Consider the following 24,774-nt stretch of genomic DNA (forward strand, 5'->3'; position numbering starts at 1 on the left):
AGACAGACAGACAGACAGACAGACAGACAGACAGACAGACAGACAGACTAGACAGACTAGACAGACAGACAGACAGACTAGACGGACTAGACAGACAGATAGATAGAAGAATGACACGCAGACTTAAATTCAGTTCTTCACTTCTATTTTCCATCATCTCATTTTACCCCCTGTACATTTACAGACTGGTTCCCTCCACCAGTTAAACCAGTTAAACCAATTAAACCAGTCAAACCAGTCACACCAATCAAACCAGTCACAGCAGTTAAACCAGTCACACCAGTCACATCAGTTACACTGCATTCATTTTAAGGCACATTAAAGGTGAGTCGTTCACTGATATCACAAAATAATGAAGATTTTTGGTCTGAAGATAAACGCGCGCACGCACGCACGCACGCACGCACGCACGCACGCACGCACGCACGCACGCACGCACGCACGCACGCACGCACGCACGCACGCACGCACACACACACACACACACACACACACACACACACACACACGTGGGATAGTTTGGTCTAAACGTTGGTCTGACGGTGAATCGTGTGTTTTCTGACTGAGTGAAGTGACCCTGAAGTATCTGAAAGGAGCTTCAATGCTTCCTTTCCAATCTCCTTTAGCATATAGGGTACACTGGACCATCCTTTACCGGAGGGAAGGAGATAACGCCGTCCCACAATTCCTTGCAGCAGCAGCAGCAACATTTAAAGCGACGCATCACTCGTCTGTTTAGTTGTCCTCTACGGATAAAACCTCCTGATTCTGCTGTGGACAATTTAGATGTAAAGTCTTTGGTAGCAGCAGCTCTGATGACGACACGTGGAGACACACAATCAATCAAAGTATTGATTTTTGTATTATTTTGGCATAAGGCTGATTAATCAACCGATTGTATTAAAAAAAGAAAAGAAACATTAATTAATCACATGATTATCAACAACTTCAAATGTGGACTTCATCCTCACACACACACACACACATACATACATATATATATAAAAAGCCAGTAAGTGGACCTTGAGTTTAAGATTTTTTTGTGAACTTTCTCATATTTTGGTTTCTATAGTCAATAATCAATGAACAAGAATAATCACAAGTCAACGTCCACTTACTAGGTTTCGTCTGAGCTTTAACCCGAAGCTCACGGTCTTCATCAGCAGATGGAGTTGGTACCATTCACTGAAGAAGACCATGAGATGTGGCTGAGAGAAGCAGTAAGTGGACCATGAGTTAAAGGGATAAGCTGTGGTGTCTCTCAGTGGGGTTGTTTCAGCTCCCAATCTCACATCCAGCACCTTTTAAGAACCAGACCCAGGATCCAGACCAGACCGGATCTAAATCCACCCCTCTGTATTACCCACAATCCCCCACCAATAAAGCCGGCACCATGTGACCCAGCGGCCCTGATTGTCTCTGATGATTTTCAAAATAAAAGGCTCATTCAGGACGTGTCGCACGCAGCAGCAGCAGCGTCTAACTGACCGATGGAGGCAGCCGATTGGCTACATTCAGCGTCCAATCAGAGACGAGCCCCGGTCAGTCTGTGAGTTTGTGCAAAAGCAAGAAGAATCAAAGAAACAGCTGATGTTTGAGTCCAGCACACCGGATCCAACCGGACAAGAACCTGAAAGATTCAAGTGTGTTTTACTGCATCAGTCAGCTGACCTGTGCCGCTCGCCGTCACGGTTTCCCCCACGTCCACCGTGATCAGACCTCTGCCGCTCACCGTCACGGTTTCCCCACATCCACCGTGATCTTAGTGAACAGATCCAGCTTCTCCACTTTCACCACTTTGTAGGTCAGAGATTTGATCCCGTCTTTGTTCATCGTGTCTCTGGTGTGAGCGATCCGGTCGAACCTGACACAGAAAGACACAAGTGATCAATAACCTGAGCGATCGATAACCAGAGCGATCGATAACCTGAGCGGTGTGTACCTTTGGGGGTTGGGGTCGTTCTGTTTGTCTCTCTCGTGACGAATCATTCGACACCTCCCGATGTCTCCGCTGGCTCTGGAGATGGACATCCCTCTTGACGCCAACCTGAGGTCAAAGGTCACACAGACACAACAGCATTGAGGTCAAAGGTCACTGGACACAATGTGTGTGAGGTCGGGAGATAAACCGCCATCGTCAGTTCAACAACCGCTGACTGATGATATATTCACACAGAGCTAGCTAGCTAACTAGTGTGAGGTGGGTCTGTAGGTGAGAGGTGAGTCTGTAGGTGAGAGGTGAATCTGTAGGTGAGAGGTGGGTCTGTAGGTGAGAGGTGGGTCTGTAGGCGAGAGGTGAGTCTGTAGGCGAGAGGTGAGTCTGTAGGTGAGAGGTGGGTCTGTAGGTGAGAGGTGAGTCTGTAGATGAGAGGTGGGTCTGTAGGTGAGAGGTGGGTCTGTAGGTGAGAGGTGGGTCTATAGGTGAGTCTGTAGGTGAGAGGTGGGTCTGTAGGTGAGAGGTGGGTCTGTAGGTGAGAGGTGGGTCTGTAGGTGAGAGGTGGGTCTGTAGGTGAGAGGTGGGTCTATAGGTGAGTCTGTAGGTGAGAGGTGGGTCTGTAGGTGAGAGGTGAGTCTGTAGGTGAGAGGTGGGTCTGTAGGTGAGAGGTGGGTCTGTAGGTGAGAGGTGGGTCTATAGGTGAGTCTGTAGGTGAGAGGTGGGTCTGTAGGTGAGAGGTGAGTCTGTAGGTGAGAGGTGAGTCTGTAGGTGAGAGGTGAGTCTGTAGGTGAGAGGTGGGTCTGTAGGTGAGAGGTGGGTCTGTAGGTGAGAGGTGGGTCTATAGGTGAGTCTGTAGGTGAGAGGTGGGTCTGTAGGTGAGAGGTGAGTCTGTAGGTGAGAGGTGGGTCTGTAGATGAGAGGTGGGTCTGTAGGTGAGAGGTGGGTCTGTAGGTGAGTCTGTAGGTGAGAGGTGGGTCTGTAGGTGAGAGGTGGGTCTGTAGGTGAGAGGTGAGTCTGTAGGTGAGAGGTGGGTCTGTAGGTGAGAGGTGGGTCTGTAGGTGAGAGGTGAGTCTGTAGGTGAGAGGTGGGTCTGTAGGTGAGAGGTGAGTCTGTAGGTGAGAGGTGGGTCTGTAGGTGAGAGGTGGGTCTGTAGGTGAGAGGTGGGTCTATAGGTGAGTCTGTAGGTGAGAGGTGGGTCTGTAGGTGAGAGGTGAGTCTGTAGGTGAGAGATGGGTCTGTAGGTGAGAGGTGGGTCTGTAGGTGAGAGGTGGGTCTGTAGGTGAGAGGTGAGTCTGTAGGTGAGAGGTGGGTCTGTAGGTGAGAGGTGGGTCTGTAGGTGAGAGGTGAGTCTGTAGGTGAGAGGTGGGTCTGTAGGTGAGAGGTGAGTCTGTAGGTGAGAGGTGGGTCTGTAGGTGAGAGGTGGGTCTGTAGGTGAGAGGTGAGTCTGTAGGTGAGAGGTGGGTCTGTAGGTGTCAGGTACCTGTTGTAGATGTCGTCGTCCTCCCCCCCCCAGCCCCAGTAGTTGTTGGGGAAGCCGTTGATCTTCAGGTACTGTTCTTTACTCATCGAGGACACGCCTCCAAAATACTGATTATAAGGTAACCTGGAGACAGAGGACACATTATCACACCTTTACTACAACAGGAAAACAGCACAAGAACTATGAAACCTTGAGAAACACAGAGTACCACAGTACAACAGTACTCTGGTGTTTTTTAGACAACAGCGACTAGATGGCGCCGCAGTAGCACTGCCGCCATGTTGGACTGAAACACCACCGAGTCTGTATCCATGGATGTATAAAGAGACGTCTGTAAATCAGAGGACATAATAGAACACTTAAATAGCCTTCATTTAAATCATTATGTCCATAAAGTAGTAAAATGAACTAACAGCTGAAAGCAGAGTTATTTTCCTCGTCATAATGAATCAGACCCACGGGACTGCGCCGCCTTTGCCGCTCATAGGACATATCTGGTTCTACAGGAAACAGGAAGTGAGCAGCCTGGCAGATGGTGGAGTTTCAGAGCACATCTCTTCCTCTGTGGTGTCACTGTGAGCACTTCCTGACAACACACGCTCCTCTCATGACAGGAAGTGAACTTCTTCCCCGTCATCATCATCATCATCATCATCATCATCATAATCATCAGTGTGTACAACAGCAAGCTTCACTTTGTCCTCAGAACATGTTGAAGCTCAGCTGAGCCTCATCCAGACAGACAGAGACACATGAAGAAGAACTGAAGCTGTCCCAGTTAACGTGATAACACAAATTTGTTTTAACGCCACTAATTTCTTTAACGCAACTTGTGATTTTTAAAATACCTATTAGGAATCCGTTGGTACAAAATCCATTGGTTACCAACCATGTCATACTAGCTTGTCATGAAGGAGGTTAAATAACACTCCAAACTTACACTAAATTTGTTGAAGAAAAACTATCATGTCCATTTTCAAAGGGGTCCCTTAACCTCCGACCCCCAGATATGTGAATGTTTGAGGGTTTTTGTCCGAAAAATGTCCAATCAAATTGTCGGAAAAAAAAGTCAGAATTTTTTTTTTAAATATCCGAAAAATAGTCAGAAAAATGTGAAAAAAATATCCGAAAAAAAGTTTGAAAAATGTCAGAAAAAAGTATAAAAATGTCAAAAAAAGTTCCAAAAAATCTGAAAAATATCTGAAAAAAGCCTGATAAATGTTTTAAAATGTCCAAAGAATATCCAAAAAATGTCTGAAAAAAGTCCTAAAAAAGTTAAAATATGTCCCAAAAAAAGTCTGAAAAATGTCAAAAAAAGTTACAAAAAGTCTGTAAAATATCCGACAAAAAGCCATAAAAATGTTAGAAAAAAAGTCTGAAAAATGCTAGCTTGTCATGAAGGAGGTTAAATAACGCCACAAACTTACGCTAAATTTTGGAGAGGTATACATACATTAGCCAAATAAAGCAGCATATTTGTCAACTCCCATGTTGATAAGAGTATTAAATACTTGACAAATATCCCTTTAAGGGACATTTAGAACAGATAGAAAATGTGTGATTAATGGCGATTGACTCTTAATGATATATAATAAAAGATATTATTGATAATAAATGATAACTTCTAATGGATTGACAGCCCTACAAAGAATGGGAACATAATCAATATGAATGAACTATGAGGAGGATCAGATAATCAACACGTCTCTATAATGTCTGTTTAAAGCTTCACACGTGTGTCATGAAGGACCTCCTAGTGATGCTCAGGTGTGCTCTCACCTGAAGCCGAACTTGTCCATGGACACAGACAGGTGACGAGGCTGACTGAAGCACTTGTAGGTGTTGCGGTCGTCCATGGGGATCAGGTCCACGTCGCTGAAGACGAAGCACCCGTAGTCGTACTCCTTCAGAGCCTCGGCGTAGCCCACGTTCAGCAGCTTGGCTCGGTTAAAGATCTCGTCTCCATCCTGGTCCATGCACAAACACACGCCGTCAACGTTTAATTCATAAAAAAGAATCACTATTTAATCTCAACGTTGGTCAGGAAAGTCACTGTTATCTCCTCAGTTCAGCCCGTCATTAAACTATAGATTTCTGATCTGAACGTCTTCACACGCACACACACACGCACACACACACGCACAGCGGTGTGATTGATAATAACTCTTCTTTGACTGATAATAACTCTTCTGTGACTGATCTAACTCTCCTTTGATTGATAACTCTTCCTCATCCGGTTTCTATGGCAGGTATTTGGCTGCACGCCACAGTAAACAGATCGCAGGTTGCTAGGCAACCATCACCTGCGCTGAGCTCTCAGGTGTGACATGTTGATTACTACCTAGAGGGACGACAGAGGAGCTGCCTCGACACGTTTCACTGTGAATAAAACATGAACATCATGTTCTTCATCCAACCTGAGACCAGCTGATGAACCAGTGATTCTCTGCCATATATACTGTACATGTGTATATATAAAGTTTAACATTGTGTGTATATATAAAGTATAACATTGTGTGTAAATATAAAGTATAACTTTGTGTGTACTGTATATATAAAGTATGATATTGTATAACATTGTTGACTCTTGCGGTGGCTGTGGAGGAAGAATAAAATGTTTATAGGTTAGACACACAGAACATTGAGTTAACACAGCAACATGCCTGACAGATGTTTAACATCTGGACCACTACAGTTTTAGATGAGCTGTTTGTGGAAACAAAGAGAAAAGTAGAAGCAGAAATAGAAAAAAGAGAAGCCCGTATTACCAGAGCAGAACCCTCAGAACCCAACACCAGCTGCTATTGGCCGAGACCAAGCAGGGGGGCGGGTCTCAACGTCTCCAGCGACCACAGCCTTTGGTCAGAAATGCCTGACATGCAGAGGGAGGGGAGGCGGTGTGAGGAGTAGGAGGAAGAGGAGGAGGAGGAGGAGGAGGAAGGACACAGACAGGAGAGAAGAAGAACAACTGTGAGTCACAAACAAGCAAACAAAGAGCTGTGAGAAGAAGAAGAAGAAGAACAAGTTTATAGAACCAGAGAGCTGATGTGATCACACAGTTAGATCTTCTCCGTGCAGTTAAAACACACATTCATTAATTAATATGTCACTAGCAGAGCTGCAGGCGGTCACGGTCTGCTGCGCGCAGCCGCACGCAGACATATAGACATTTTTCAACTTTTTTTCTCACATTTTTCAGACTTTTTTCAAACATTTTTCTAACTTTTTTTTCCCGGACATTTTTCAGACTTTTCTGACATTTTTCTAACATTTATTTTCAAACATTTTTTGTGGACATTTTCCTGACTTTTTTGGACATTTTTCTGACTTTTTCTGGACATTTTTCTAATTTTTTTCTGACATTTTTCTGACTTTTTGGACATTTTTCTAACTTTTTTGAGAGTTTTTTCAAAAAAAAATCAGACATTTTTCTGACTTTTTTTCCATCGGCATGCACATGCCCAGTGTATGTGGATGGTCATGTGATGCGTTTTCAGGCGAGTTAGTATGGACAGAGATTATTTCTTGGTTTTAAAATGACGCAGTAGTGTTGACGTAGCGTTAGCAAAGACGGTCTCAGTAGTGTTGACGTAGCGTTAGCAAAGACGGTCTCACACACTGCTGACTGCTCATCACGTTTATCGTTGTTAAGTGTTGGTACTTCATCTCACTGAGCAGTGATCCAGCAGGTTTAATAGAATATACAGTCAACACTGATTTGCTGTTCATCTGCTGCCAGATGTTTCACATAAACAGATGTTTCACATTAAAAGTCTTCCAGCATCTCAACAGGCAGAATTCATTGCCTCTCCTGGAGGGGTTTTAATTTGAAACATCTGCAGGAAGTGCTGAGCGTCATCGACAGTAAAAAACAGTAAAGTAGAAGAAACTGAATTCATTATTGTCAGAGTCCACGCAGCAGTTTTATACAACAGCGTATCACGGCCGTTGGAGGTTTAAAATAATAATAAAGAATTTAAAATAATTATATATATATATATATATATATATATATATATAAAATATATAATATTCTGAGAAAAAACCTGCACATTAACAAGAACAAACGTGAATATTCTCAGAGATTTATTATTAATTTTATTTATTTAGATTATTGAGTCAGAAATCTGCAAGAAGAAACTCAAATTGTGCAAAACTGAGGTACGCCAGCCGCCAGCCGCCACGCAATATGGATTCTGTTGTTCCTGAAGTCGTGTTATTAGGGGATGGACACACTGTCAGCTGTTGTTGCCTGTTGGGCTGCAGGTTGCCATGTTGTGACTGGAGCATATTTTTATGCTAAATGCAGTAGACTACAGGTGTGTAACAGCAACACCTGGTACCTGGTTGATGGACCAGTGACATCACAACGTACCTGGTTGATGACGTAGACACCGTAGTCCAGCTGCTGGCGCTGCAGGATGGGGTGCAGGTAGTAGAGCCAGTACTTGAGGTGTTCGTCTCGCTTGCGGAAGGGGATGATGATGGCGACCTTCTGCTGCGCCACACAGTCTCTGGGTCTGAAGCGTCCCCCCGGCTGCAGGTTGGGGTTCTCCTTCTTGATCTGGTCCAGGCTCACCGGAATGTTGAACTCCACCCGCAGAGGACCCACTGAGGACACAAACACCAGAACCCGTCAGCGCCACACAGACCGCAGGACGCTTCTGGACTTCATACCAGACTACATAATGGACTAGATGACAGACTAGATAACGGACTAGATGACGGAATACATAACAGACCACATATCAGACCCCATACCAGACCACATATCAGACTACATACCAGACTACATAACAAACAACAGAGGAAAAGAAAAAGAAGACGAAGCTTCTTCTTCATTGCACACTGGCAAATGTTACGGCTGACAACCACTCAGCTAAACTAGGGATGAAGACTAAAATCTGGAGATGGGACACGATGGGACCTGTTGATGGGACCTGTTGATGGGACCTGATGATGGGACCCGATGGGACCAGTTGGACCAGTACTAAGAGCAGAGCTGTGTGACATCAGAGGGGTCACAGCTGAGCAAACATGAGCCGTCAGACTGATGATCAACATCCTGGTCCCATGTGAGTTCAGGTCACTGAACTCCAGAGACCATAAGAGACCACATCAGACCTACACAGTCCAAAACCGAGTCCACAACAGTTCTGGGTTCTGGGAATATTCCTTCTAAAAAACACATCGGTTCCTATTTGAATATGTATTTCTGAAGCAGTGTCCACAACACCACTTCTTAACGGGCCGCGAGCGACGCAGCGCTGCTTAGAATAAAATAAAAATATAATAATAATAGTAATAATAATAATGATGTTGATAATAATAAAACGCATTTATTATTATTATTATTTTTATTAATAATAATAACAATTAAAGCTGCAAGCAGCGATGAACAGGCCCTCGCACCTTCCCGCACGTCAGGGGTACTGGCGAGACGCCGGTCGACACACCCGTACATTTCAGTGACCATCGGACACTGCACGCACAAGTTAGACGTTATTTCCTTGCCTCTTTGTTTTTTTGGAGCAAATGTGCTCAGAAAGGACAAAGGGGGGTGTGATGTGGGGGTTGAGAATGTGTATGTTTATATTTAAAACTAATTCAACTTTATGTATTTGATCTTAATGTGTGTCAGATAATGCAGTGGGTTAGAAAAGATGGTTAGTTTGCATGCAAGACCTTGTCTATGTGAAGCATAAACTAAACACATCAGGTGTGGCAAAACCAGCTACCCAAATATCTCTAATCTTTTAACTTTAATCTCATAATATTACAACTTTTTTTCTCATATTATGACTTTTTAACCTAAACTTATGACTTTTTTCTCGTAATATTACGACTTTTTTCTCGTAAACGTATGACTTTATTCTAAAAATCTAAGATTTATTTGTTTCCTCATTGTGGCCCTAATACTCTGTCGTACTCTTGAGTCTTAACAGTTAAAAATAAACCTCAGTCAAGTTGATCCAAGCTGTCAGACCAGTTCAGACACATTTTTCACTGATGTGAACTCAGATTACAATCAAACTGTAGATGAGATCAGGTGGCAGCAGCAGCAGGGCAGTGACTAAAAGCTACGGTTTGCAGTTTGAAGCAGCCTTCACTAAATTTACAGGAAGTCACATGTTTTAAGAGAAATGAGACGTTGTTTCCTCTTAAGCGTCACGTTAATATTTTAGATTATAGCTTCTGTGTACTTCTGTGTACAGTGAACTGTGCAATTATTTGTGCAAAAGACATCAAGTAGTCCGACTCCAGCAGCCATGACCTATGAGCAGGTTCTGAAATGAACTTTTTTCATTGCCTGCCACTGTGGCAAACAAGTACCTTTTTTTTTGTCTGCCACTCAGAAATGTTATCTGCCACTTTTGAAATCTCTGCGCCAAATGAAGGAACAAGGCAAAAGTGAGCATGGCTCAGATACCCCCGCTCACTGCTTGATCCCTACTAAAGTAACACCAAAGGTTTTGCCATTTTGGAAAAACTCAAAAAAGGTTTGGGCACCGTGGACTTCTAACCCCCAAAAGGCACAACTAGACCACACTGTCAACCATCATACCAAATTTGAAGTTCCTAAATTAAATAGTTTTGCTCCGGACACGAAAATGTGACAGGTGAACGGGCGGACGGACGGAAGGGCACGTGGAACGCTATATATCCCCAACTACTTACGGGGGTATAATAACATCTTAGATCTGATGTCATTCAATGTTCAATATATTTTACACAAAAAACATTATATGCATGGTAAATTACAATATTCGAATTACACCGTGGCTTACGGGGAGCCCTATTTTTCGGGGCAGGTAGGGTACTGTACACAGTACTGTACTGTACTTTGTTATTGTCATCTATAGGGGTTGTTTGCATAAAAACACACAATTCAAATGATTATGATTATTTAAATATTTGCTTTGATTAGAAAAATCTTGGCAAGCTGTTGAGAGCTAGTGTTAGGATGTTAAACAGGTTATACTGTAATTCCCTCCCTATTATCTATTTTATATTGCTGTGAAAACATCTCCTTCAAACAACTGGATTTATTCAAGTTTCTCGCCAAAAACATAATTTTACGAGGTTACATTTGAACAAGACGATAACGTAATTTACCAATAGTCATTTTTCCTGAGCTTGGGTTTGAACGCCACATAATAATAACAACTGCCTAATGCCTAATGTGCCTAATGGCACCTCCATTAACATTAGTAGATCTGTTATTTAACCAAGCAGGACTGTGCTGCCCACCGGCTGCTAACAGGTAACATTACTAACTCTCCTCCTGGCCAACAGGTTTGTTGTTCACAGTGTTGCATTATCAAGGAAAAAACAGGGTGCATTGTGCACGCGTTACTGTGGAAGGGCATCAATACAGAGGAATCAGTAGTCACGGAGGCTTGAGATACCAAGGAATCAGACAATAAGGAGTCTGTTCTCTATTCCCTCCCCTAACATTTTTTACTGTCTGCCAAAATGGCGGATGGCCTGCCAATTTTACCCGCCAACAATTTACCTGCATTTGGCGGGTGGCGGTTGCTAATTTCAGACCCTGCCTATAAGTATATGTGAATAATAAGTACAATATACAGCTGAGTGAAGGCAGGCAGTTCAGAGGAGCAGAGTACAGCAGAGACTATGGTCCTGGAGACCAAATTATTAGGCTGAATGTTTCAGGGAAAATGTAAATGATATAACTCATATCAAACCCGACGTTCAGGAATTATCAGCCTCACATGTGACTGAATGGAAATGACGATAAATAATGTAAAACGTGTTTGTTGCTGACAGACAGACTCTCCGTCTCTCTCTGACTTTAATAGTATCATTAATAAAAGTTAAAGGGGACTGTTTGTAACTTCTTACACGTGTAAATCATTGCGGGTCGATGTCTCATGCGCGCTCACGTGTGGCTACGCTGTTCAGACAAGACTCCAACAGCGGGCGGGAGGCTGAGGCAGGAAAAGCCAACACTAGAATCAGCATTGATTCATGGGAGACCTTCGTCTGGTCAGCAGTGTCGGCGTTAGGGGCGGGCCATGGGGGTCCAGGCACGTACATGTCTTCAGGCCAAGACTCTTTTAAAACATGTCAAATTTGGGGAAGATTGGACAATGTATAGTCAATTTACAACAACGTCCTGTTTCCTGTAGGGGGCGCTATGACGTTCACTCATAATACCACATATATGTCTTCAGGCCTGGACTATTATCTAGCTTGTGAAGTTTGGAGCAGATTGGACTATGTATAGTCAATTTACAACAACTTCCTGTTTCCTGTAGGGGGCACTATGACGTTCACTCATAATACCACATATATGTCTTCAGGCCTGGACTATTATCCAGCTTGTGAAGTTTGGAGCAGATTGGGCTATGTATAGTCAATTTACAACAACTTCCTGTTTTTTGGCGAAAGGCGGTTATTCGCCGCCACGCCACGGCAACATAGTTCGATAACTTTTTAATCTTTGGATAACTTTTCATCACAAAGGTCTTAAGATACTACTGACCAAATTTGAAGTTGATCGGGTTAAGTCTCTAGGAGGAGTTCGTAAAAGTATGCATAAAATACATAAATGACATGAAAAACACAAAATTCAATATGGCCGACTTCCGGGTGGGCGGAGCTAATGAAACCCAATGAGGAATATGTTTGAAATAATGAGTGGGATATGCATACCAAATTTCATGAATATAGGAACAACTTTGACCAAACTACGGCCTAAAGTCAAGTTACAACAGCCTCCTGTGTCTTGGCGAAACATCAAAATTCAACGCACCGCCACAAGAACGCCGTTTCACGAAAACACAAAAGCTTCGCAATTTAGCATCCTGAAGGTGTTGAGATTCGGTTGCCCGACTTTGAGATGGATCTCTTGAATGCTCTAGGAGTAGTATCGCAAAGTTCCATACCTTAAACGTGACAAAATGGCGTCTTCGCACATGACGTATGACATCACCGTTCGAGCGATCAAAAATTCCTTCGCAATTTAGCATCGCAGTAGTGGGAGGGTTATCCCACCCAAATTTGACGCGAATCCGATAAACCCTCTAGGAGGAGTTCGTAAAAGTATGCATAAAATACATGAAAAACGCACATATTCCAATATGGCCGACTTCCCGGTGGGCGGAGCTAATGAAACCCGATGAGGAATATGTTTGAAATAATGAGCAGGATGTACCTACCAAATTTTATGAATATAGGATCAACTTTGACCAAACTATGGCCTTCCACGCGTTAGGGGGCGCTATAGAGCCGGCTAAACATGCTGAACCCAATAACTGTACATTTACATAAAGTTCACAGGTGTCCATCATTTTGCCAAGTTTCATGAGTTTTCGAGTACCTCAAGGTATGTTCAAAATCTAAAAGACATAAGGGGGCGCTAGAGAGCCAACATGCCACGCCCTTGCAAAATTTCATCACTAAATCAAAGTAATTACTAGTTTGGATGTGCATGTAAAGTTTCATGAGTTTTTGTGCATCCTAAAGTCTTCAAAGATGTGTTCGTAAATTAAAAAAAAACGCAGGAAATCCAAGATCGCTGACTTCCTGTTGGCTGAAAAAATCTCAAAAATATTTAACACGAACTTCAAGACGTATGCAATGACATACTTGAATTTCATGAAGATCGAAGAAACTTTCCCTGAAAAACAGCCTACATTAGGGGGCGCTATCTCGCCCGCTGGCGACACCCGATCCGAATCACTACAGAACTTTGAATTTCGCGCCACTTCTGACGCATATTCCACTTTTGGTGAGTTTTTGGGGATGGAAAAGGTCCCAAAAACGCGATATTCCAGCAGAAAAATAATTAAAGCTGCAAGCAGCGTTGAACGGGCCCTCGCCCCTTTGCGCACGTCGGGGGTACCCGCTGCCGTGCATTTCCATGAAAGTCAGACACTGCATGCAACAGTTAGAGGGTATTTTCTGCGTGGAGCACGTGGCACTGTAAATGACCTGTTGAGAACCTGTGGGGCATCCTTAAAAGGCACTTCTATGAGGGTGGGTGGCAGTATACAACCATTTCTTGTTGCCAGTAGGTGGCGCTATCACAATAACTCAATAATGGAACGTATATGTCTTCAGGCCGGGATTCTTATCCAGCTTGTGAAGTTTGGAGCAGATTGGAATATGTAGAGTCAAGTTACAACAGCCTCCTGTGTCATGTCGTATGCCTCGAATGGTTGAGGTTAGGTTAGGTCGTCTGGCAGCAAGTCTCACGAGAGTTTTTGCAGATCTCAGATCAAATTTCGCAATTTACAGGCTCCCTTCTAGTCGCTAGTCTGGAAGCGGAAAATCAAGGCTAAAGTCGAGTAGAGTGAACTCGCTATAACCAAACTGCCAATCACTGGGCATTTTCATAATGTAATAATCACATTTAGTTCCAACTTGAAGGGACTGGAAGATCTTTACTCATTTGTTGTTTTTTGTTGTACATCTGAACACTTTGTTCAAACTCTGTATAAGCTGAACCTGTTTGTCCTCTGAACACCCACACAGGTGTTTTCAGTTATTCTGGCTGATTAGACCTCTGCTCAGGTTGAAGGTGGAATTCATGAGATCACAAATCTCCATCTACCAGGTGCAATGAAAGCTGACAGGAGACTCAGGAAGATGTCAATACATTACAGTGAGCAGAGATCTAATCAGCCAAATAAACTGAAAACACCTGTGTGGGTGTTCATAGCTTTTAACGCAGGGTGCAGAACCCTAGGATCCTCCTCCACTGTCACCTCTCTGTTGTCAGTGTCATACCTACACCCAGACTGAGGTGTAGGCATTTGTGGTGTAGAGACTACAGGTAAAAGAAATGCACTGCACTTTTTTTATTAGCTTCTGGTGCCTGTAATTTCAGATTTTGTACTGTCATCACCTATAATCATGACTAAAAGCATATCAGTATGTCATTTGGTACCCCGTTACATTCATGAAGTCAAAACTGCAGCTACTGGTGACAAAGTTAAGAGCGAAAAACAACAACGTTACTGGGTGAGCGATCTAATCGACGTGAACGTCAGAGTTTGGGTGTGTCCCATTTTCACGCATGGGAAAAGATGCTGTAAAGACAAACTTATTGTCTGTGTTATTTATTGGTTTTGATGTGAATTATTCACACTCTACGGTGTTGACTTCATTAAGTCAGAAAGATTAGTGACATGGTTTGATTTGATTAAAACCTGATTCTATTGAGCAGGTTCCTCAGGCACGGCTCAACAATAAGGATTGCTCACATGCAAGTATAATGCCACATTGGGCTTGTAAATCTAACAACTTCCTGTTTCCTCTAGGTGGCGCTATGACTATCACTCATAATTGAACGTATACGTCTTGATGCTGGGACTCTTACAAAACATGTCAAATTTGGGGAAGATTGGACAATGTATAGTCAATTTACAACAACTTCCTGTTTCCTGTAGGGGGCGCTATGACTTTCACTCATAATACCACATATATGTCTTCAGGCCTGGACTATTATCCAGCTTGTGAAGTTTGGAGCAGATTGGACTATGTAAAGTGTGTTGTTGCGTGCCATTTTTGGTATGATGTTCTTCAGAACAGAACTGGTTGAACCATATTTACCAGAAACAAAAAAGACTTTCTGTTCCAGCACGTCATTCATGATTGTCATCACACCTTCACACATTCACTCAGCTGCTAAACTTCACATTAAATGAGGTATTTTCTGAATGTAGTTTGGTCTGATGCTTCCGTGTTGGCAGTCTGCTGAAACATCGTGGTTAACGTGAGACGCATTCCTGTCCTGATTGGACCAGTCCGACCATATTCCAGAACAGTTAACAATAAACCTTCAAACTGACGGAAACCACCTGGACCTGGACCTGGTCCAAGATCTGGTGCTGGAACTGGTCCAAGACCTGGTCCCGGACCTGAGTTTCCTTAAACATGTGATCAGTCTAACATATTAAAATATGACACATTTATGTTGGAAATGTGATGAATGGTGGTAATAATATTTTCAATTGATGATTTACATGTGATCTAATTTATTCTGGGTTTAGACTAGATTTAGTTGCCCCAAATTTCTCAGTTATGATGAGGGTCCAGTCCTGAGGACATGTACATGCAATTCATAGTTTTCAGACACGTGACACGCGCCGCTAACTGGAGGGCAAAACAATGGACCAAGATGGTGGCTCACAGTGAATTATCCGTAGCAGGGAAGCACAAGCCTGTCAACTTTCCATCTGTTCAAAGCCACGAATATTTAGATCATCTATCAACATCAGAAAAACAAAGATACGAGCACAAACTACAAAAAAGTGACAAAATGGCGTCTTCTCACATGACGTATGACATCACCGTTCGAGCGATCAAAAATTCCTTCACAATTTATCATCACAGTAGTTTGAGGGTTATACTACCCAAATTTCACGCGAATCCGATGAACTCGCTAGGAGTTCGTAAAAGTATGCATAAGATACATAAATTACATGAAAAACATCAAATTCAATATGGCCGACTTCCGGGTGGGCGGAGCTAATGAAACCCGATGAGGAATATGTTTCAAATAATGAGTGGAATATGCATACCAGGTTTCATGAATATAGGAACAACTTTGACCAAACTACGGCCTAAAGTGAAGTTACAACAGCATCCTGTGTCTTGGCGAAACATCAAAATTCGCCACGCCGCCACAAGAACACAGTTTCACGAAAACACAAAAGCTTCGCAATTTAGTATCATGAAGGTGTTGAGATTCTGCTGCCCAACTTTGAGATGGATCGCTTGTATCCTCTAAGAGGAGTATCACAAAGTTTCATACCTAAAAAGTGACAAAATGGCGTCTTCGCACATGACGTATGACATCACCATTCGAGCAATCAAAAATTCCTTTGCAATTTACCATCACAGTTGTGGGAGGGTTATACCACCCAAATTTGACGTGGATCCGATAAACTCTCTAGGAGGAGTTCGTAAAAGTATGCATAAAATACATGAAAAACGCACATATTCCAATATGGCCGACTTCCCGGTGGGCGGAGCTAATGAAACCTGATGAGGAATATGTCTGAAATAATGAGCAGGATGTGCCTACCAAATTTCATGAATATAGGATCAACTTTGACCAAACTATGGCCTTCCACGCGTTAGGGGGCGCTATAGAGCCGGCTAAACATGCTGAACCCAATAACTGTACATTTACATAAAGTTCACAGGTGTCCATCATTTTGCCAAGTTTCATGAGTTTTCGAGTACCTCAAGGTATGTTCAAAACCTAAAAGACATAAGGGGGCGCTAGAGAGCCAACATGCCACGCCCAAGCAAAATTTCACTACTAAATCAAAGTAATTACTAGTTTGGATGTGCATGTAAAGTTTCATGAGTTTTTGTGCATCCTAAAGTCTTCAAAGATGTGTTCGTAAATTTAAAAAAAACGCAGGAAGTCCAAGATCGCTGACTTCCTGTTGGCTGAAAAAATCTCAAAAATATTTAACACGAACTTCAAGACGTATGCAATGATATACTTGAATTTCATGAAGATCGAAGAAACTTTCCCTGAAAAAACAGCCTACATTAGGGGGCGCTATCTCGCCCGCTGGCGACACCCGATCCGAATCACTACAGAACTTTGAATTTCGCGCCACTTCTGACGCATATTCCACTTTTGGTGAGTTTTTGGGGATGGAAAAGGCCACAAAAACGCGATATTCCAGCAGAAAAATAATAATCCTTAGAAAAACAATAGGTTTCCTTGCACTTTCGTGCCAGGACACCGTTGGGGTCCTGGCACTTTTGTGCTCGGGCCCTAATAATCCTTAGAAAAACAATAGGTTTCCTCGCACTTTCGTGCCAGGACACCGTTGGGGTCCTGGCACTTTCGTGCTCGGGCCCTAATAATCTGTAGAAAAACAATAGGTTTCCTCGCACTTTCGTGCCAGGACACCGTTGGGGTCCTGGCACTTTCGTGCTCGGGCCCTAATAATCCTTAGAAAAACAATAGGTTTCCTTGCACTTTCGTGCCAGGACACCGGTGGGGTCCTGGCACTTTCGTGCTCGGGCCCTAATTAAAGCTGCAAGCAGCGATGAACGGGCCCTCGCCCCTACTTGCGCGTCGGGGATGCTGGCGGGACGCCGACCGACGCGGCCGGGCACCGTGAAGCCGAAACTCTGACGAGCGCCACGACGCCTGCTGCAAGGCTCTACGACAAGCGGTTCACGAGTTAGAAGGGGGGCGTGGCTAATGTGTAGGGGGCGGGCATAACCTTCACCAATGAAACAGGCACTCTCTGCTGAGTGATATGACACCTCCCACAAGACTGTACTACAAACGGATCATGAGTTATGAAAGGGGGCGTGGCTAATGTGTAGGGGGCGGGCATAACTTTCACCAATGAAACAGGCACTCTCTGCTGAGTGATATGACACCTCCCGCAAGACTCTACGACAAACGGTTCATGAGTTATGAAAGGGGGCGGGGCTAACGTCTTGGGGCGGGGCTATGAGTATAATTTTTCATATACATGTCATCAGTACTGGACCACCATCATACCTGAGAGATTTGGGGCAGATTGGAGTATGTACAGTTGAGTTACAATAACTGCCTGTGTCATGGCGAATGGCTCAAAATGGCCGCCACGCTACGGTCCGGTCGTTAAGTGAACACTCATCATTTTAATAACTTTTCATCTTCAAGGTCTTAAGATGGTCCTGACCAAATTTCAAGTCGATCAGATCAAATCTGTAGGAGGAGTTCGTTAAAGTACGCGGCCTATAAAACGCTAAAAATGACATGAAATCCAATATGGCCGACTTCTGGGTGGGCGGAGCTAATGAAATCCAATGAGGAATATGTTTAAAATGATGAGTGGGATATGCATACCAAATTTCATGAATATCGGATCAACTTTAGATTTCGACGCGTTAGGGGGCGCTATAGAGCCCGCTGGCGACGCCCGTTCCCAATCACTACAGAACATTGCAATTTTCGCCACTCCCGACGCATGTTCCAATTTTGGTGAGTTTTGGGGATGGCTAAGGTCGTCAAAAACGCGTTCTTGCAGCAGAAAAATAATAATACCGACAAAAACAATAGGTTACTTGCACTTCGTGCCAGGACACCGTTGGGGTCCTGGCACTTTCGTGCTCGGGCCCTAATAATAATAATAACAGCCTACTGCCAATATATAAATATTATAATACTTCCATCAGTATTATAATATATTATAATATAACATCCATCATGGTGTTCCCTCATCTGACTGTAGCTAGTGACTGAACTGACATTTGTTTAAATGAAAATCTAAGAGTGTGAGAACCAGAACCAGAACCAGAGGAGCTGTTTCTAACCTACAGCTCCCGGACCGGAACCCCGGCGGGTCTGACGGGTCTTACCCAGCAATGGGGACGTCTCGGGACATTTCTCCAGCTTCTTCTTCTCCTCCACCGGTTGCTCCGGAGGTTTCGGCTCGTCCTTCGGAAGTTCTGGCTTGTCATTCCGATTCTGCTGCGGGTCCAGCTCTGCAGCAACCCCCTTCTCTCGGGGGAGTTCGGTGTTTCTGACCCGGTTTGTCTGCGTGGTAACGTGATGGGACTGCTGGTTCTGGGCGAAGGCGAACCGGATGTCCAGAGAGCGGACGTAGAAGACAACGGTGACGGAGATGTGGAGGAAGCACAGCAGAACCACCAGCTTACAGGTCCGGTGGAGGAGCGAGAAGCTGGTGGTGGAGTCCCCGGCCATCCCGACCCACTGGTTCTGTAGTAATAAACCACTGGTTCTACTGGGAGGTTATCGATAAACCCACTGGTTCTACTGGGAGGTTATCGATAAACCCACTGGTTCTACTGGGAGGTTATTAATAAACCCACTGGTTCTACTGGTTCTGTATTAATAAACCCACTGGTTCTATAGTGATAAACCCACTGGTTCTGCTGGTTCTGTAGTAATAAACCCACTGGTTCTACTGGTTCTATACTAATAAACCCACTGGTTCTACTGGTTCTATACTAATAAACCCACGGGTTCTACTGGTTCTATACTAATAAACCCAGTGGTTCTACTGGTTCTACATTAATAAACCCACTGGTTCTAATGGTTCTACATTAATAAACCCACTGGTTCTATAGTAATAAACCCATTGGTTCTACTGGTTCTATAGTAATAAACCCACTGGTTCTGCTGGTTCTGTATTAATAAACCCACTGGTTCTACTGGTTCTATAGTAATAAACCCACTGGTTCTGCTGGTTCTGTATTAATAAACCCAGTGGTTCTGGTTCTGCTAGCAGGAGGAAATAGGACTAACTCTTAACTCTCCGGCTCCATTTTCAAACAAGTTCACTGGAAAGTTTCGGATTCCGAGTTCCGGTCGAATTAAAGACGGAAAGTTCCCAGAAACGAAGCCGAATGAGAGATCAGAGTTCCGGTAACCGTTAGAGCCCGGTCACCGTCAGTTAGCAGTTAGCATCAGTTAGCTTCAGTCTGAATGTGACGTTAACGGTTAACCGTTAGCGGGAGTTAACAGGAACTCCGTGTCTCCGGTACACGGTTCTTTAAAAGAAACGGTTAAAAACAGACGAAAAGACTTCAGATGACAAGAAAACACGTTAAAAACTAACTAATATTACCGCTCTGGTTCCTGACGGCGACGGTTAGAAGTTAAGAAGAGACTCACCGACCGACTGTCTTCAGACTGACTGAAGGTAACTGCCCCCTCTAACGGAACACCAGCGAGCTGACGACATCAGCCGAGCCACTTCCGCCTAACGATTTCAAAATAAAACCTATAACCTTAAATTGAATTTGAGAAGAATGTCTGGTCCTTATGTGAAATATTCAGAATATATGTGAATATGAATATATTAAGATAGACTTTTATTGTCCCCGTGGGGAAATTTCTCCTGAACTCCGTCCAACTGCAGTTACAAACACTAAATTAAAACAGCATCAACAACAATAATAAACGATTCCACGCAAGACAGGAAACAGTTCCACAGAAACAGATGTGTCATCACATACAAACTCCACCTATTTAATGGCACATACTATCACACACACTATGGCAGGTATTGCACCCAGGTAGTGCACTGCACCGTCTACCGTCTTGCCCATATTGCACAGATGCAACATATTGCACTGTCCCTATTTAACATATTGCACTGTCCCAATTTGACATATTGCAATGTCCCTATTTAACATATTGCACTGTCCCCATTTAACATATTGCACTGCCCCAATTTAACATATTGCACTGTCCCAATTTGACATATTGCACTGTCCCTATTTAACATATTGCACTGTCTAAACATATTGCACTGTCCCTATTTAACATATTGCACTGTCCCCATTTAACATATTGCACTGTCCCAATTTAACATCTTGCACTGTCCCAATTTGACATATTGCACTGTCCCTATTTGACATATTGCACTGTCCCAATTCAACATATTGCACTGTCCCAATTTGACATATTGCACTGTCCCTATTTGACATATTGCACTGTCCCTATTTAATATATTGCACTGTCTAACCATACTGCACTGTCCTGATATCTTTATGTGACGTGTTGTTGAGAAGTTTAATAGACATCGGCAAGAATGAATGTTTATAACGGTTCAATCTGCACCGTGGCACTATATCTCCTGCAAGAAGGTAAAAGTTGGTACTCCTGGTGTAAGTTGGGTCTGACACAATTTTCTGTGCCTTAAAGTATATCTTAATCTTATATTGATAATATATACAGTATGTTATTGCATACTTACTAATGTATATAGTGGGTTATTCTATGTTTATAATTTTGATTTTTTTTAATGCTAGTTGTAGTAGTCGGATATACAGTATTTATATATATATATATATATATATATATATATATATATATATATATTATATATTCTTTATATCTTGTATTCTATAGATATATTTCTCTAGTGTTGACATGTACACATTATGTACTGTTCCTGTGCATTGTCTGGATAATATCTGCTGCTGTAACACAATCATTTACCAATTTGGGATCAATAAAGCACATCTATCTATCTATTTATCTATCTATCTAGTTTAAAACAAACAAACAACTCTTACATAAAGACGTTTATTATCTTCTTTGTTCAGCAGCAAAGTCACAAAATATGTTTCAAACTAATGAGGTTATTGAGTTAAATTACTTTAATCTGCATTATGACCTCCTTTATTAAGTTTATTGACTTTAATTTGCATTATGACCTCCTTTATTGAGATTATTGAGTTAAATGATTTTAATATGTATTGTGACCTCCTTTAATCCAGCGGGAGACGCTGACATGTGAGGACAGAATATAACAGTACAGTAAAACTAAAAGAATAAAAACATCTGTGGCCCAGGCCCAACAGCCAATGGCAAGGCCGCAACTTAAAGTACCAGTTAGATTTTTAACAATTAATGTTTTTGCTTAGAGCTGACAACGCCACCTAGGAAATACTTGGAGCCTAGGACTCTGATAAATTCAGGTTCTTTTACATCAGGGGAGCAGAGTTAAAAACAAAGGCAGAAGTTTAAATCAATTTAAAACCAGATTTATTGCAATTAAAATAGCATGGGTCTAAAAATGAATGATTAATCTAAAAGCTAAAAGGAATAAAATGTTACTAGCAACAAGGTTAAAAACCCTATAAAAAGTCCAGTCCAATGAAGTCCAATCCGGCTCTTTAATCCAGTTCAGTCCAATCTAGTCCAATCCAATCCAGCGATCCTCCTCGTGTCCGCGTCTTAGCTCCTCCCGTACTCCAACAGCCGTCTGCCCGTCTCGGCCGTCTCTCCAGCACCGTCCGAAAGTTTTTTGAGTGAATCTGCGTTGGCGGACACGGTCTGCTGCATGTAGTCTCACAGGACTCTCAGGTCACTGGTCTGCTGCATGTAGTCTCACAGGACTCTCAGGTCACTGGTCTGCTGCATGTAGTCTCACAGGACTCTCAGGTCACTGGTCTGCTGCATGTAGTCTCACAGGACTCTCAGGTCACTGGTCTGCTGCATGTAGTCTCACAGGACTCTCAGGTCACTGGTCTGCTGCATGTAGTCTCACAGGACTCTCAGGTCGCTGGGCTGGTAGGTAGTAGCAGGAGGGCTTTTCTGCTGCACTGCTGTCTCTGGACTGTCTCTGACTGAAGATCTCCTCCTCCGCTGCCAGCCGTTCTCTCCTTTTGTGTCCCCTCCACCTGTGCTGCATCCTGCTAATTGCAGGCTCTCCGCCATACCTGCCGCTCCTCTCCTAATCAGTGTCTTTGATTGGGGGTGTGGCTGTAGATGGGTCTCATTCCAGTTCATGACTTCTTAAAAACACTTCAATTTACGTATTAAAAGCAATCCAAACAACCAACATGCAGGTATAAAACACACAATACAATAAAAACCATAAAACATGCAAAATAAAATAAAATCAACCATAAAACATGCAAAATACAATAAAAACAACCATAAAACATAAATCATGCATAAGTCATTTTTGACCCTGTCACACATCACTTGGATTTTAATCGATGTTTCCTCTTTAATGTTCCTCACTCACAGTCCCGTTCTTCCCCCTGCCCCACTAGAAGTATTACGCTTTTATTTTGAAGGCAGACGCTCCATACTTCCGGGGGGTTTCCTGAACAGGTTGAGGGCTGAGGGGCTCGAGGAAGGGGCGTGGCGGGCTCACGTGTAAACCTGTGACGAGACACACCTTTAAGTTTCTGTATCATTGAATAATGTTTATTAATCATATTTATTAAATACTGATTAATAAAACTGTAAGAAAAATGAAAATAACATCTATTATGATGAAGATATATACAGATATATAATCAAACTCCTTTTCATATTTTTTCTTTCTTTTCTTTTCTATTTTTGTTTTCTTTTTATCATTCAAGCACATAAATAATAAAAATGATAATAAATGAAAGAATCAACATACTAACATTAACAAGGACATCCATGAGGGAAATAATGAACATAATAATAAAATAACATGTTGTCAAAGTAGTGAGTCAACTTCTAAACTGAACATGAACCAAATATCAGAAGAAGAAGACTGAAGACAAACAGAAGTAGTCGATCAGAGTTGATTATTCCAGTCTGATGGAGGATTAAAGCTGCAGCTGGTAAGTGTAACAGAAGTGACTGTCTCTATATCCTGGCTGTCACTGTCTCTATGTGTGCGTGTGTGTGTGCCATGCCCGATGCACTTAATCAGCTTGTGTTTCCAGTTTGTCTCCCCTGAGGCATTTCTATAGGTCCTCACAAAGAGAAAAACACACAAATGTAACACATGTGAGGACAGAAAGTACTCAGCCTGTAGTACAAAAGTGTTTTTTCGAACATTACAGCATGTAAACATGTTCTAGTAGAAACACAAAATACAAGTATGAACCTGAAAATTTGTATAATATGGGACCTTTAAGTCATTTATTTTCATCAACATTGGAGCTTTATTTAGCTGTGTACAGTTCTGTTTACACTAACACATCTTGATGCACTGTGGGATCAATTTTGAATAATTCATAAATGTGTGTGGATGGTTTGTGGAGGACAGTCTGAAGATGCAGCGTTTAATAAATGTGTGAGGAGATGAGAGGTTTCATAATAAAAACAGAGTGATGGACATCATAATTCCTGCCACTTGTAAAGTTGGAGCTTGTAAGGCAGATTTTTTCAGATTATTTAAAGTTTTGAACTTTAGCCATTTGCTGTAGCGCCAACTACAGATGCACCAATCCGACTTTTTCAGTCCTGATACCAATACCAATACCGAAACCTGGGCTTTAGGTATCAGCTGATACCGATACCGATACCAGTGTTTAATTAATCAGCTGTAGCCTGTAAGAACATCAGGCTGGACTCAAACATTATTTTCCTAACTTTTTTAAAACAAAATGTAACAAATAAATATCTAAATATAAATGTATTTAATTGTCATTTATTACTAGAATAATAAATCATACAGAGCAACTTGGTAAAAAAAATCTTCAAAATGATCAGGAATTACAATTCAAGGGTAAACCTTTTTAATGCAGCAACAAACTGGTCAAAACTTAAACAGAAATTATAATTCCAGTATATAATGTATATAGTATATAAACATAGAACTGAGTTTAATATATCGTCCCATCGTTACTGATAACCAATCCAGCTATATGAGTCAGTATCGGCCGATATCTCATTCGGTATCGGTGCATCCCTACGCCACCCTCAGGACTATTGGCCCATAAAGCCAGGTGAGGATGATCAGACTGGACCTTTGTGCAAAGTTTGATTTATTTTCACGCATGGGAAGACAGATTTCCTAATAATAGCATGCTGCTAATATTATTATTATAATTATTATAATTATTATAACAATAATAATATTATTATTATTAATAATAATGATAATAAAGTTTA

At 42.4% G+C, this 24,774-nt stretch overlaps 1 protein-coding gene across 2 annotated transcripts; it reads right to left on the reverse strand.

The window, feature by feature from the left end:
* Positions 1-1,588: 1,588 nt before the first annotated feature.
* On the reverse strand, positions 1,589-20,101 carry b4galt1l (DP-Gal:betaGlcNAc beta 1,4- galactosyltransferase, polypeptide 1, like). 2 transcript variants are annotated; one of them, XM_037779627.1, is made up of 7 exons: positions 19,250-20,101; positions 18,774-19,217; positions 7,792-8,027; positions 5,196-5,383; positions 3,417-3,539; positions 1,943-2,047; positions 1,589-1,864 (listed from the first exon to the last, which is right to left on the reverse strand). In XM_037779627.1, the coding sequence occupies exons 2-7, from the start codon at positions 19,117-19,119 to the stop codon at positions 1,735-1,737; spliced, it is 1,128 nt and encodes a 375-aa protein (XP_037635555.1). In that variant the 5' UTR covers positions 19,120-19,217; positions 19,250-20,101; the 3' UTR covers positions 1,589-1,734. The 2 variants fall into 2 exon arrangements, with proteins under 2 accessions (XP_037635555.1, XP_037635556.1); XM_037779628.1 differs by having other exon boundaries at positions 18,774-19,211; positions 19,244-20,101.
* Between the last annotated feature and the right edge of the window lie 4,673 nt (positions 20,102-24,774).

The sequence above is a fragment of the Sebastes umbrosus genome, chromosome 9 (genome assembly GCF_015220745.1).
Source record: "Sebastes umbrosus isolate fSebUmb1 chromosome 9, fSebUmb1.pri, whole genome shotgun sequence".
NCBI lineage: Eukaryota > Metazoa > Chordata > Actinopteri > Perciformes > Sebastidae > Sebastes > Sebastes umbrosus.

Excerpts from the sequence above, each read along its gene's own strand:
- b4galt1l (XM_037779627.1), bottom strand. The coding sequence starts at position 19,119 with ATGGCCGGGGACTCCACCACCAGCTTCTCGCTCCTCCACCGGACCTGT. Across the intron at positions 2,048-3,416 it reads GACGACGACATCTACAACAG|GTTGGCGTCAAGAGGGATGT; the intron begins GTACCTGACACC and ends CTTTGACCTCAG. Across the intron at positions 1,865-1,942 it reads AACGACCCCAACCCCCAAAG|GTTCGACCGGATCGCTCACA; the intron begins GTACACACCGCT and ends TTTCTGTGTCAG.